Source organism: Bactrocera dorsalis, chromosome 2 (genome assembly GCF_023373825.1).
Source record: "Bactrocera dorsalis isolate Fly_Bdor chromosome 2, ASM2337382v1, whole genome shotgun sequence".
NCBI lineage: Eukaryota > Metazoa > Arthropoda > Insecta > Diptera > Tephritidae > Bactrocera > Bactrocera dorsalis.
Window position 1 is genome coordinate 73,567,181 of NC_064304.1, and position 14,384 is coordinate 73,581,564.

General features: G+C 34.3%; 1 protein-coding gene across 6 annotated transcripts in view; it reads right to left on the reverse strand.

Moving 5' to 3' along the window:
• LOC105222584 (acetylcholine receptor subunit alpha-like) overlaps positions 1-14,384 on the reverse strand; it is a 374,463-nt gene that overhangs the window by 132,198 nt on the left and 227,881 nt on the right. The window contains exon 5 of one of the 6 annotated variants that reach the window (XM_049450051.1): positions 13,527-13,707. The exons of the other annotated variants lie outside the window; for them this stretch is intronic. Coding sequence (XP_049306008.1) covers positions 13,527-13,707 — 181 coding nt within the window. The remainder of the gene's footprint in view (positions 1-13,526; positions 13,708-14,384) is intronic. 6 annotated transcript variants of the gene reach the window in all.

The window sequence follows — 14,384 nt, forward strand, 5'->3', positions numbered from 1 at the left end:
GTGGGCGAAATATGGATAAAATTTCGAATTAAACAAAAAAAAAACTTTAAAATATTATAAACTTTAAATATGGATAAAATTTCGAATTAAACAAAAAAAAAACTTTAAAATATTATAAATGCGTCTTAACCTAAACAAAAAATTATATCAAAAACAGTGGAAAGAATCTAAAGACAACACTTAAACCGGGAGTGAAACCTTCGAACTAAAAATATACATACATAAGCAATGAACATACATACGAGCGCGAAATGTAACCACAAAGAATAAATCGGGCGCGAAATGTAAAGCCACCTAAATAATAAAGCATACACAAAAACGGATCAAACGGGCGCGAACAATTACCTACTGAACACAAAACGACGACAGTCGACAAACGACAAACGAGAGTACGAAAGTGAAATGAAAACAAAACAACACAGCTGTCCATTTTGCATGTACACAACGTTGTGGCCATACTAATACCTTGCACTTCAATGAAATTTTAATATTTTGTTCAAAGTTAAATTTTTTATGCAAAAAATAAGTAAATAGGTATATATTTTTGTTTTAAATTATCAATTGTTATTACAATTGATAAAATAGAGCTATTTTATGCTTTTATTTGTAAAATAACGTCAAGTTTGTAAGAGCTGTGAATAATTTTACTTTTTACATATTAGTGGCATCACCACTCTTCCTCATCTCTCTTCTTCATTCTACTGTCGTTGGCAAATAGGAATTAGCGAGAATGACAACTGTCGGCCTACAGTCGTGTTTTCGTGTCGTCGTCAAAATAAGTGTCCATAAGAACGTGTGTAATATTTGACAGATGTCGTTTGTCGTCTGTCGTCCTTATGTGTTCAGAGCTTTAATACAACTATATAAACAAACAAAAAATTACGAGGAGGTAGCTGGAGCACAGAAGGAGGAAAAAAAGAGAGAAACGAAGAAGCCAGCCAGTTGGAAGACTAGAACAAGAGGAAAACAGGGATTGGCGATAAAGCTCATATACATGTGTATACAGTTCAGATATGTATTATACCCCCCAAAAAAACCCTTGCGGGATGATAAAGTGAGTGGTATCGATTCCATTTATTATTATTGTATATTATGCATGTATGTATGTATATAATATAATATATTTCCAAATATATATATATACATAAAAATGATAGCCTTGCATGATTACCTTTGTGTATCCAAACTCAACAATTTAAAAAACCGAAAAAATTATTCAAGTATTACTTGCAAATTTGTCCGGCAATACCCCTTATGTTTAACAAAAACAATAAGAAGGATTGCATAAATTGTGTAAGCAAAGGCACAAACATTAATTGCAATTATAAGATAAAAAACAAAACAAGAGAGGCAAACAATACAAACATACATACAATAAGCATAATTACTTAATGCATATACATATATATTGCAAGACATATTTACAAAGTGCATATTTACATATAAATGTGTGCACCTTTTTTCAATTCCGTTTTCGCGCTCTCTTCTTAGTGCTTAAACAAGCAAGCTTACAAAAAGCGAATTGATCTCCTAACGAGCTTTCAATTGCTTAAGAACATAAACATAAACATAATACTAACAATTCGTGCTTGCTTATGTAAAAAGAGCATTGATCTCTCCCACGAGCTCTCAATTGCTCAAAACATAAGGACTTTCATAAGCACATACATACAAGTCTAAGTATTAGGGTGTACCTAAATACACAACATTCGAACATAATAATTATAAATTAATTAAAAGTACGGTTCTTAATAATTAAGTTAAGAAATTACAAATTACCATCGGAATAAGATAATAAAAACATAAAAATAAAGAAAAAACAACAAACTATTCTGTCGCAAATAATACCAAACGTTATTAATAAAACTAAAATTTTCAGCAAGATAATCCAAAGTAATAAACTCGTATTTACATAAAAGAGTATTCGGTTTCAAATCATACTATATTTCTATTAAAATAAGTCTACACTGAGAAAATTTTAATTAATTGAACATTTTTTTGAGAAATAGCGAAGATGAACAACAATAATCAAAATACACCTGCAGGAGCTACACGCTCAAAACAGGTTGTTAAATTCATTTCACAAAGTGACAGTTTAACAAGATACTGCACTAGATTTGCCTCTTCACCGATTCACGAAAACTCGGAATCGCTACTAAAAATCAAAAGTCAAAATCTTAAAAATTTTTGGACTCGCCTCTAAGCGGCACATGATGCCATTGTAGAATCTGAAGACTCAGATCTACCACAAAATTTTAAATTATCTGCTTACGCCATATACGAAAACTGCTTAGACCAGTTCGAAGGAACAAAAGCTATGATCTCCGATCAACTAAAGCTCATTAAAGCAATTGCACCCACTCCACATCCGAGAGTAGAGCTGCCACAAGAAGACAGTCAGAAGGCAAGTTCAGGCATCCAACTCGAGTTGCCCGCATGTGACACAGAAACTTTTTACGGAGGTTATGAAGAATGGCTGTCCTTTTGGGACATGTTCACGGCCATGTACATAAACCATCTTCAATTATCACAAGCGCAAAAATTGTATCACCTCAGAAACAAAACGAAAGGTCAAGCAGGCGTAATAGTTCGCTCTCAATGACGAAAATTTCAATTTGGCTTGGGAAGCTCTAAAAGCAAGATACGAAAACGAACGAATATTGGTCGATAAGCAAGTAACGACACTATTAAACTTGCCTAAAATCAAGAAAGAAACAAGTGAAGAATTTGTAACACTACAATCCACTGTTTCTAATTGTTTGTCGGTTCTATCGACACTAAATATTCCCACAGACAGCTGGGATCCTTTTCTGGTAAACATTTGCACCGCCGCATTACCAGAAAAGTCGTTACTTCTATCGGAGCAATTGCTCTCATCACGAAACAAGTGCCCAACGTGGCAACAAATGGAAGATTTTCTCACCACCCAATATGAAATTGCGGAAAGGTTAGAAGAAAAAATAATCAAAAAAAAGAGCATAAAACACAACCAAAATAGAAGCTTAAATAGACCCCAAGCTAGAAGTAAAAACAAATCAAACATAATTTTTAACAAAATACAATCGTTCAAATCCGAACAAAGAATACATACGTCATGCGAACTATGTAAAAGAAGGCATAAACTTAAAACTTGCGAGAAGTTTAAAAAATTAAACATTAACGAAAGGAACAACTTTGTCAGATCAAAAAGACTCTGTAAAAACTGCTTGCCCCATACACATAATCTTAAAAATTGCAAAAGCAAATTTACCTGCCTATATTGTCACAAAAGACACAGTTCAATATTTCATTACGGCAGATATCCCCTCTCACACCAAAAAAGACACCAACGTAAACCAAATCTAAGCACTTATCAAACTTGTTTAAAATTAAATTAATTTGGTTAAGACACAACTCCGACGTTTCATCTAAGAACTCGTTAAAACATAAACGAGTATGTTCATCTAAGAACGAGAGTACCTTCCTGATTTCGTGGGTAATTCTATTTATGTACTTGCCTTACAATGCCATGTTTAACTCGAAAACCGAGGAGGAAAGGAGTCATCTTTGATAGTAACAATTTTTCAAATATTTTAGAAATACAGAATAAGAGACTTGTTGATCTGTAGAAAGACGGCTGTGCGAAGTTTATCTATCATGATGATCTGCGACTTTTGCCACGAAGTATTGGATATGGATAGTATTCGATACCAAGAATTTTATGAAAGAGCAAGGATAGCACCATTATAGAAATATTTGGTAACTCAATTAGTATTTTTGTAGTAATATTATAGTGTCTTGATGCCTTTTTCGGATTTAAAAGCTTCAGAAGTAGAACTATTAATAAACACAAGCGACTCGGTAGCGGTATTGGACAAAGTTGGCAACTTAAAGTTGTTCTTTTGGCAATTAGGTTGAAATACCTTTTTCTTATTGATTTGCACAGCACTTTGAATTTTCCTCATCACTACGTGCCCAAACGCCATTCAACTAGTTCGCCTTTTCTCATTTACAAATTTTCCTATTTCATTTTCAGTGATTTTTCTAAACCCAACTGTTTTATTGTTTCTTTTTGGTGTTGCCACTACAGCTGCATTAGTTATTACATCATTAAATTCTACTATACTTTCATCAATGTCTCTTCCTGTATTTATTTTGCAATCAAAAATGATATGGCTGCTAATTTATTTTCTATACTTCAAACAGTTGGTTTTATGAGATTGTTTAAATGAGTTAAGCCTACACCCACTCTACCCAGGAAAACTGGCGCACCCTAGCTAGACACAACACCAATACACCACACCTGGGAACACATTGGATTTCACCATAGTAGATGTCAACTATCAAAAGGATAGGATTATCGCTGTTTAACACACATTCGATTCGATGCTGCGCCGTGTCAACATTACTTTTGGTTCCGATTGACAGCGTTCCGCCCGTGCCGACTTGCAGCGATCCAACACATTGGACATTAATTTAATAATACCACAACTTTATGTAAATGTGAAATGTGAAATAAAGGATAATTCCAAATATATTGTACTATGCCTAAATACACTGCTTTTTCATTTTAAATGCTAGCGCGAGTGCGGGTGCAAATCGAAACATCTCAATACAGTGATTTGTATTCCTCAGTAAGTTGGTCATCCAAATATTCAGAGATGTTAGAGAAACTTTTGGCTCACATATCATGGGCTGTTTCTAAAACTTTAGTAGTACATTAGAATAATCATATAATAAGTCAGTACATGTATCTGCTGTCATAAGCGATCTATCTATTTTTTTGACTACAGCAAAACCTATTAAGTCTGGTATTTTTATATATCACTGGGCCGGTGTCGGCTTACCAGGAGATATCATGCTTATTCATAATAGTGTGGTTTGCATGGGAAACCTAAATTGTGTCATACACTGTTTAAGATTTATAATCATAGTTTCTAAACGTTCATTTGAAGGATTTTGCGGCAGTTGCATTTGTACAGTGCTGCCTTTCATTACATTTGCATATCTTCCTTGCATAGTATTATTCTTAAAAGTAATAGGATTTAAACTTTTATCTGAGGTTGCTATAATTTCATTACATCGTGTTTGTAATACTGGGTACATACAGGCTTAAATGCTCTTTGACAATTTAGATTTCAAATCTTTATATACGGGATAACTCCTGCAGTTAGCAGGATTTCCTCCATTATTGCTGCATTTTTTTATTTAAATCGTCTTTTCTAAGGCTGCATGAGATGTAAATCACCACATACCACACAAGCACTGCGTAGAGTGCCTAATGATTTGGTATGCCCATTCTTGGCAGTTAGCACATTGTGCAATTGTTATACTATGTTCAGACCGAAAATTTCAAAGATTAGATTACACTTAAGCATTTCATAACCCAACAGTGTTCTCACTGCCGTTAGAAAGATCAAAAAACAGCTGTTATTGTCATTCAAGAATTCACATCGCTTAATATTTATCAAAAGAAAAGATTGTCATATAGTATTTTGAAATAAAAGCCGTATTTTTTTAATATTTTCCATATAATAGAAATAATGGATGCAATTTTTCATTTGCTTGGTCGATTTTCAGGTGAAATTAGATTCATTGCTTTAAAAAAAAAAATTTGTTTGTTTACATTTTTTTCCCTTTGTAGTGTCTAAATCAGCTGTGATAATGTAACAGTTTTCCAGTGGTGACTAGTATTTTTCCAATGCTGACAAGTATATTGCGCAAAATCAGAGTCGCACGGACAGATTTCGCGTAGATCAGTTTCAAATCATTTCAATGAAGTGATTTGGAGCTGTCATTTTTGTATGGCGAAATCTTGCTAAATTTTTAAGATTAGTGGGATAATCCATTCAACAGCCGAAATCGTGTGATTAAGTGTCGGTCTGAACATAGTATTAGTGTTAATTTATATTCCTTACTTAAATTTCTTTCTTGTTATTATTCGTTTCCATCTTTGTCCACAGCTGTTCACGAGTTTCTTACTTTTCGTGTGTTACAGTGTATCTCAAACTGCTCGCTACATTGGTTGTTATCATTGATAACCAACTATTTTTATTACACTAATTTGTTACACATATTTTTGTCATTGCTCTTTTACTTTTATTATTTAACATTTTTTATATTTTTATTTAATATTGTTTTTTGTTCATTATGACTTGTAACTTTCCGAACTGCTCTGTGAAAGGCGAGTCGGAACGCTTTGTTTCTTGCTGGCTTTGTGATGGGCTTGCCCATCTTAAATGTGCTGGACTGACGGGTAGGATATTGGATTCTATTCTCGACAGGCGCGCAATGGTTTCAAGGAGATTTGTCGAGAGCTTGAAACCCTTACTGAAAAATTTAAGCATTATGAAACGCTGTTTCAATCCTTTATCTAAGCACAAACGTCCGTCTAATGAAGACACCACACTATCTTCCTTAAAGAGAATGCCTCCACCCACTATTGACCTCATTAACCTTGCATCCCCTTGTCCTCAAGGAGAGAAGGTTCCGTCCGCTCAAGACACAGAGAAAACTGTTACTGAACACGGTAAGCGGAAACTTCGCAAGATCCGCCTCCAAATACCTCAAAGTCAGCTAATAACAACTTAGTTGTAATACCACGGAAAAAGGCAATTTTTATCTCGAGACTTGCTGCGGATACGACAGTCGATGATATAAAAAGTTACATCTCATCGAAATTAAAAACGGAAGATACAGACATCCGTAAATTTAATTTCAAATAAAGGGTGATTTTTTAAGAGCTTGATAACTTTAAAAAAAAAAAACGCATAAAATTTGCAAAATCTCATCGGTTCTTTATTTGAAACGTTAGATTGGTTCATGACATTTACTTTTTGAAGATAATTTCATTTAAATGTTGACCGCGGCTGCGTCTTAGGTGGTCCATTCGGAAAGTCCAATTTTGGGCAACTTTTTCGAGCATTTCGGCCGGAATAGCCCGAATTTCTTCGGAAATGTTGTCTTCCAAAGCTGGAATAGTTGCTGGCTTATTTCTGTAGACTTTAGACTTGACGTAGCCCCACAAAAAATAGTCTAAAGGCGTTAAATCGCATGATCTTGGTGGCCAACTTACGGGTCCATTTCTTGAGATGAATTGTTGTCCGAAGTTTTCCCTCAAAATGGCCATAGAATCGCGAGCTGTGTGGCATGTAGCGCCATCTTGTTGAAACCACATGTCAACCAAGTTCAGTTCTTCCATTTTTGGCAACAAAAAGTTTGTTAGCATCGAACGATAGCGATCGCCATTCACCGTAACGTTGCGTCCAACAGCATCTTTGAAAAAATACGGTCCAATGATTCCACCAGCGTACAAACCACACCAAACAGTGCATTTTTCGGGATGCATGGGCAGTTCTTGAACGGCTTCTGGTTGCTCTTCACCCCAAATGCGGCAATTTTGCTTATTTACGTAGCCATTCAACCAGAAATGAGCCTCATCGCTGAACAAAATTTGTCGATAAACACATTTCGAACCGAACACTGATTTTGGTAATAAAATTCAATGATTTGCAAGCGTTGCTCGTTAGTAAGTCTATTCATGATGAAATGTCAAAGCACACTGAGCATCTTTCTCTTTGACACCATGTCTGAAATCCCACGTGATCTGTCAAATACTAATGCATGAAAATCCTAACCTCAAAAAAATCACCCGTTAGAACAGGGATATTTCGTCATTTAAGATCGACGTATCCACTGACAATTTTCAATTGACACTTGATAACTCTTTCTGGCCATCTGGGGTCTTTGTGCGCGAATTCGAGCACAAACGCGATAAGCCCCCTGTAGTTACCTCTAAATTGCCAAGAAATTCCGTGCTTAACAATAATTCGCTGAATATTTATTATCAATATGTTAGAGGTCTTAATACAAAACTTGCTGATTTGTATTTAAATAGCGCTCATTACGACTTTAAAATCGTTGCCTTCACAGAAACTTGGCTAAAGCCTCACATTTTTGATAATGAAATATTCAACAGCGAATTTTAAATATTTAGATATGACCGGCTGAACAGAAAAGGAGGTGGTGTCTTGTTTGCTGTTCATTCTTCAATTCCATCTGAAGAAGTCGAAGTTCCGCACGCAGACTTCATAGAATTTAAGTGCATTCGTATTTGCGCTAATAGTGGCCACATCTACTTAACTTTATCTTTTATACCGCCTCACTCGGATATATGCTTCATTAATAAATAATGTTTTCTCGATGGCTAATGATACTGATTCTATAATTGTTTTGGGAGATTTCAATTTACCGTGCAATCATGGAAATCTATTAATAATTACACCATTCCGATTATTACTCGCTTGTGTTTTAGGGTATTAACTAAACTAATTTAATTTCAAACGAGTTTGGTAAGATCTGGGATCTAGTTTATGTTGATAACGCTTCAATGTTCTCCGTTGTCCGATGTGATCCTTTGGTTCGCACAGAGGACCCGTATCATTCTTTCATATCAAGGCCTTTGTTTTCGGTTCAACTTAGCAAAAGCTAATTTTAAGAAGATTAATAACGAACTTTCTAAAGTAACTTGGCCAGACTACAGTGGCAATATTGAATTTAGTGCTTCCCACTTTAATGAAACTATTTTAAACTTTTTCGAAAAATATGTTCCGAAGTGTGTTGTTACTCAAAAAATAAGTCCTAATTCATGGTTTTCGAAAGAATTATGTAAATTAAAAAATAGAAAATCTCGTGCTTTTAAACTTTTTAGAAAAACTGGTTTAGTTGCTGACTATTCAAAATATTCTAAATTGCGTCGACAATTTGCTGAACTTAACAAAATATGTTATAATAATTATATAAATAAAGTAAAATATAATATTATACGTAATCCAAAATTGTTCTATGGTTTCGTCAACTCCAAACACAGGATTTCTAATTTTCCGTCCGCTATGAAATATAAGTCTCGTATGTATGACAATCACACCATTTCTAATATGTACATATGCTCGACGAATTCTTTAAGTACAATTACTCCCCAAAATCTCCAAAAAATGTTCCGCATCAGCACAAATTATGTTCGATTTCTGTCAATAATGCACCTACCACTTCCGAAGCAGACGTCTTATATCAGTTAAATAAGTTAGAACAATTATGGCCCAGATATGATTCCCTCATGCTTTCTTAAGAAATGTTCCAAATATATATGTATACCAACCACTAACAAAGCTATTTAATTCATCTCTTATGCAAGGCTTATTTCCATCCATATGGAAAAAGTCATTTATAATCCCTTTACATAAGAGTGGATTTAGGTCATCTATTGAAAACTTTAGGGGAATAGCAAAGTTGTCCGCAATACCTAAACTTTTTGAAGCAATTATAACAGACGACATAACCTTCCGGATCTCTCCACTAATTTCTTGTTCTTAGCACGATTTTCGTAAAGGAAAATCTACTAGTTTGCTTGAGTTTGTATCACATGTATAAACGGGCTTTAGGGAGAATAAGAATACTGATGTTATATACACAGATTTTAGTAAAGCTTTTGATAAAGTATCCCATTCAATTCTTTGGAATAAACTTGATCTTCTTGGTGTTCAACCAATATTTATAAAAAGGGTTGCTTCTTATCTTAGTAATAGAATGCAACAAGTCATATTTAACGATTATTCTTCTGACATAATCAATGTTCCTTCAGGCGTTCGACAAGGTAGCCATCTTGGTCCAATTCTGTTCTTGTTATTTATTAATAACATATCATCTATTGTTAAGTTTTCAAAAGTTTTATTATATGCTGACGATGTAAAACTTTTTAAAACGTATACTTCAAACAGCGAAAGATGTCAGTTGCAAACTGAATTAAACAACCTAATTTCTTGGTGTGATGGAAATGACATGCGATTGAAACTTAAAAAATGTAAAACGATGTGCTTTTCACGTATGTAGATCTGTAGACCCTACTTCATACGCAATACAAAAGTTTAGGTTGGAGCAAGTAAGCAATTTCGTTGATCTGGCAGTAACTGTGGACCCCAAACTCAATTTTAATCTTCACGCGTCTTCCACGGTTTTTAAAGCTAAAGGCGCTCTTAGTTTTGTTAAATGTTGGTCTAAAGAATTTAGAGATCCGTTTACCACAAAAATTCTTTTTACATCTCTGGTGAGGCCTAAATTAGAGTATGCTTCTGTGATTTGGAACCCTAGTTACCAAGTCCATCTAGATAAGTTAGAGTCCGTTCAAAAATATTTTTACTTTTTGCCTTAAATCATTTGCATTGGGATTCCAGTTTAAATCTTCCCCCTTACACTAACCGTTTGAAACTTATAAATCTCCCGACACTCGCTAGTCGTAGGGAGATGCTTGGTATAATATTTCTTGTAAAACTCATGAATGGGTTAGTCTGTAGTCCATCTCTCTTATCTGATATTAATTTTAACGTCCCCGATCGCTCTACCAGGCAGTTTAGACCCTTACTTTTAAATTTTTAAATTTACAAATTTTGGGTTAAACGAACCATTCCGATTTCAATTCTCATTCCAGCACATTTGATCTAACAGACTCACTCTTTACCATTAAAAGATTATCTTATATACCCTCAACAAGTAACATTTAAAAATTATAAACTTTAATTTAATTTGCTTAAGATCGCAACGCTTAAAACTCTCTTGCCTTTTATGACTCGACTAATTCCGCTCGTTCGCGGATTGCGCCCTCGTGTCGGTTGGGCGGTAGGAGGGTAATCGTTGGGTATTATTATTTTTATTTATTTTATGTAGTTCTTTAACAGTTACTCTACGATGCAGCAAATATTTCAGAACATATATAGGCGTGTTTCAATTTTTTTATGTTGATTAGAGTTCGGCAACTATTCAATTTTAAACATTGGCGGTGGTGTTTACTACAGTTTTAATACCAAAACCGCAATGCCAATGCTTCTTTGACTTCATTAGAGTCTACGGCGGACTCTATACACTTAATTATAACAACTAGGCACTTAGAACACTTTAGGTGATAAGAATAATAGTTTTTTTTAGGTGATAAGAATAATAGTTTATTTATTTAACCATTTCCATAATACTTTTTTCAGTGTAGAACTAAATTTTTGTGTAAGACGGCACATCGTCCAGGCCACCATTTTTACTGGAAAGCCCAAAGGAAAAACTGTATTTATACCCAAATTATCTATTATAACCACAAGCTAAAATCTCCAGTTAAAAAGTGGCTTTCTCTACCACAATAAATAAAAATCAAGGACAAACTCTAAAAGTAGGCGGCATTCGCCAGGGCACCCCTCTTCTCACACTGTACGTGGATAGCTGGCGTGTGTCCAGAACAGGAAAACTTCTTATTTACGCAGAAAATAACAAGACACGCATTGTTGTTTATCAGGATGTGCTGCAGCAAAATGATTTCTAGCTCTCTATGACCCGAGACAAAAAACAATTACACTGGCCTAATCAACTCTCCCGCTCTCTCAATCATTAAGGTTTATACATTGATCTTTCCGATATTTAAATTTAACACGGCGGACAAAACTATTTTTATATATTTTTCAAATGATTCAATATAATTTGGGTTGACGCGATTAAAATGTATTAAAAAAAAGCTAAGTAAGTTCATGATCGTCAATTTAAGTTAAAAGAATACCATAATTTTATTGAGTAAAAAGTGAGATAACGTGATGAAACTTGGTATGCGCCTTCCTTATTAAAAAAAAATTACCAGTCACGCCCACAACACGCCATTAACCGAAAACTTATAAAGTGCCTTAAGATATACAATCTTTATTTATGACAGGGGATTGCGATCCGGTGGAAAAGATTTTAAGAAGTGGGCGTGGCCCCGCCCTCTAATAACTTTAATGCACATATCTCCTAAACCACCAAAGCTAAATTAACCGAATTCGTCATGCGCAAATGTTGTAAAAACCCCTACCGACGGTGTGAAAACAAATGAAATCGGAAGATATGTAATCCCCCTCGCACCCCATGTAACAGTATTGTTAAAACCTACTAAAAGCGCGATAAATAAGTAACTAAATATGCCAGAGACATTAAATTTTACACCCGACATGGTAGGAGGGAAATCACATACCAGGCTGTTCAATTGAAAAAATTTAATATCGTGCAGAGATAAAATTCTTATTTTTTTGAAGGTGTAGCACCAGAAGAAATTCACGAATGAATGTTAAAAGTGTATTATTATGTACTAGTGTACTAGTGTTCACCTAGAGTAGAAAGATTGGGTTCTAGAAATCTGTGTGCGCAATGGGTGACGGATTCGCTAACATTCTCAGAAACATTTGGAGCGTTTTAAACAGGATAAAGTGGATTTTGTACGTCGATTCATCACAATGGATAAGACTTGGCTCTATCACCATGATCCTGAATCGAAACAAGAGTAAGGTAAAGACTGATGTAAATCTGGTTGTTCGGGTTCGAAATGAGGTCGTGACCGGAACTTGGCCAAGAAGGTCATAACCATCAGCTTTTTGGGATACGAGAGAAATTTTGTTTGTGGATTACTTGAAAATCGGTAAAACAAATTAATCTGAATATTATTGCAATACTGTGGACCAGTTGAAGGAAAAAATTCGTGGAAAAAGACCCGGTTTGTAGAAGAAAAATATCCTTTTTCATCAGGACAATGCACTGTGTTACAAGAGCATTTTGACAATGGCTGAAATCTATGAACTAAAGTTCGAATTGTTGAACCAATCAAAAGAGCTCTCACGGAATTTCATCTTACGCTCAACAGAAACTTGGTTAATCCATGGTCTCAATTTCATATCCCTAATATCATCAATTATTATATTTATGTTAGCGTTTTGCGCATCACCTCAATATATAATATTAAATTTATCATCTTCAATTAAATTTGCGTCAGATATATCTCATTATATTATATAATTTTCGCTATTCACTAATTGAGTCTAAGGCCTATCATATAATATAACTTAATAAAATACCAAATCTCATAATAACTATTAATTCATTCACGTTTTCGTCGAATAATGAAGTTGAATTCTATCGCAACTATTTTTAAAATGAAAAGCCCTTAGCCCTTCCTTAATTGTTTAATATAAAGTTTTGCAATACCCGAAAGTAATCCTCCGCCCTTGAATCTTGTTAAATGCGAGAGTGTGATATAATCGGTTACATTTTGAACTTGTTCCTAATATTTTTATTGAAATTTGAAGGTTTAACTCTTACATTTCTTAAATTCGGCCAAATGATTTAGTAGTATCAAATAACTGCTCAACCAGTTTAATGTATAATAGATAAATAAAATACTCTGGGATTGGGATAAACTTAATTCAGTTTTCATATTACAATACTAAAACAGTTCGGGTAAATTTATAATTTTGACTTAAGTAGTTTTCTTTAGAATATATATTACAATTTTCCTCCTTACACTTGTCAAAAAGTTTGAGAGGGTTTTCTCTTATATTTTAGTTAAGAATTTTAAATATAATCCGTATTTATTTAGTTGGGGTACAATTTTATTTATTCTTCCACATGTAAGTTTATTGAGCTTAGCTCATCATTATGTTCTTATCATGAATATGTATAAATATATGTACGTCTTAAAAATATACGAGCACCTTAAAACCATCATAAGTCCAACTTCCTATTTTTAGTATGCATGTCTGAACATCATATGGAAAATGTGCAACATCGATTGAACAAGATGATTTATAGACCACAGGCGGTTGCCACATAACAATCCCACTACTATGGACAGTTGCTTTTGTCAAAAGGGTGATTTCATAATGACCATCAGCACTGAAAAATATATGCACATATATATGTAGATATGTAATTTTACCCTTTTATAAAGTTTATTTTCCTTTTATATCTAATCTTATATATACCATAAGTATGTAATAAGAGTATCAAAATATTAAAAACAAGTTAGGAAGGACTAAGTTTGACTGTAATGGGGTGGTAGCAATTTGAAAAGATTAAACTTTCCGGTGTTGCAAAACATTAAACTTGTAACGGGTGATTTTTTTGAGGTTAGGATTTTCATGCATTAGTATTTGACAGATCACGTGGGATTTCAGACATGGTGTCAAAGAGAAAGATGCTCAGTATGCTTTGACATTTCATCATGAATAGACTTACTAACGAGCAACGCTTGCAAATCATTGAATTTTATTACCAAAATCAGTGTTCGGTTCGAAATGTGTTTCGTTTCGTTTTTATTGACAAATTTTGTTCAGCGATGAGGCTCATTTCTGGTTGAATGGCTACGTAAATAAGCAAAATTGCCGCATTTGGGGTGAAGAGCAACCAGAAGCCGTTCAAGAACTGCCCATGCATCCCGAAAAATGCACTGTTTGGTGTGGTTTGTACGCTGGTGGAATCATTGGACCGTATTTTTTCAAAGATGCTGTTGGACGCAACGTTACGGTGAATGGCGATCGCTATCGTTCGATGCTAACAAACTTTTTGTTGCC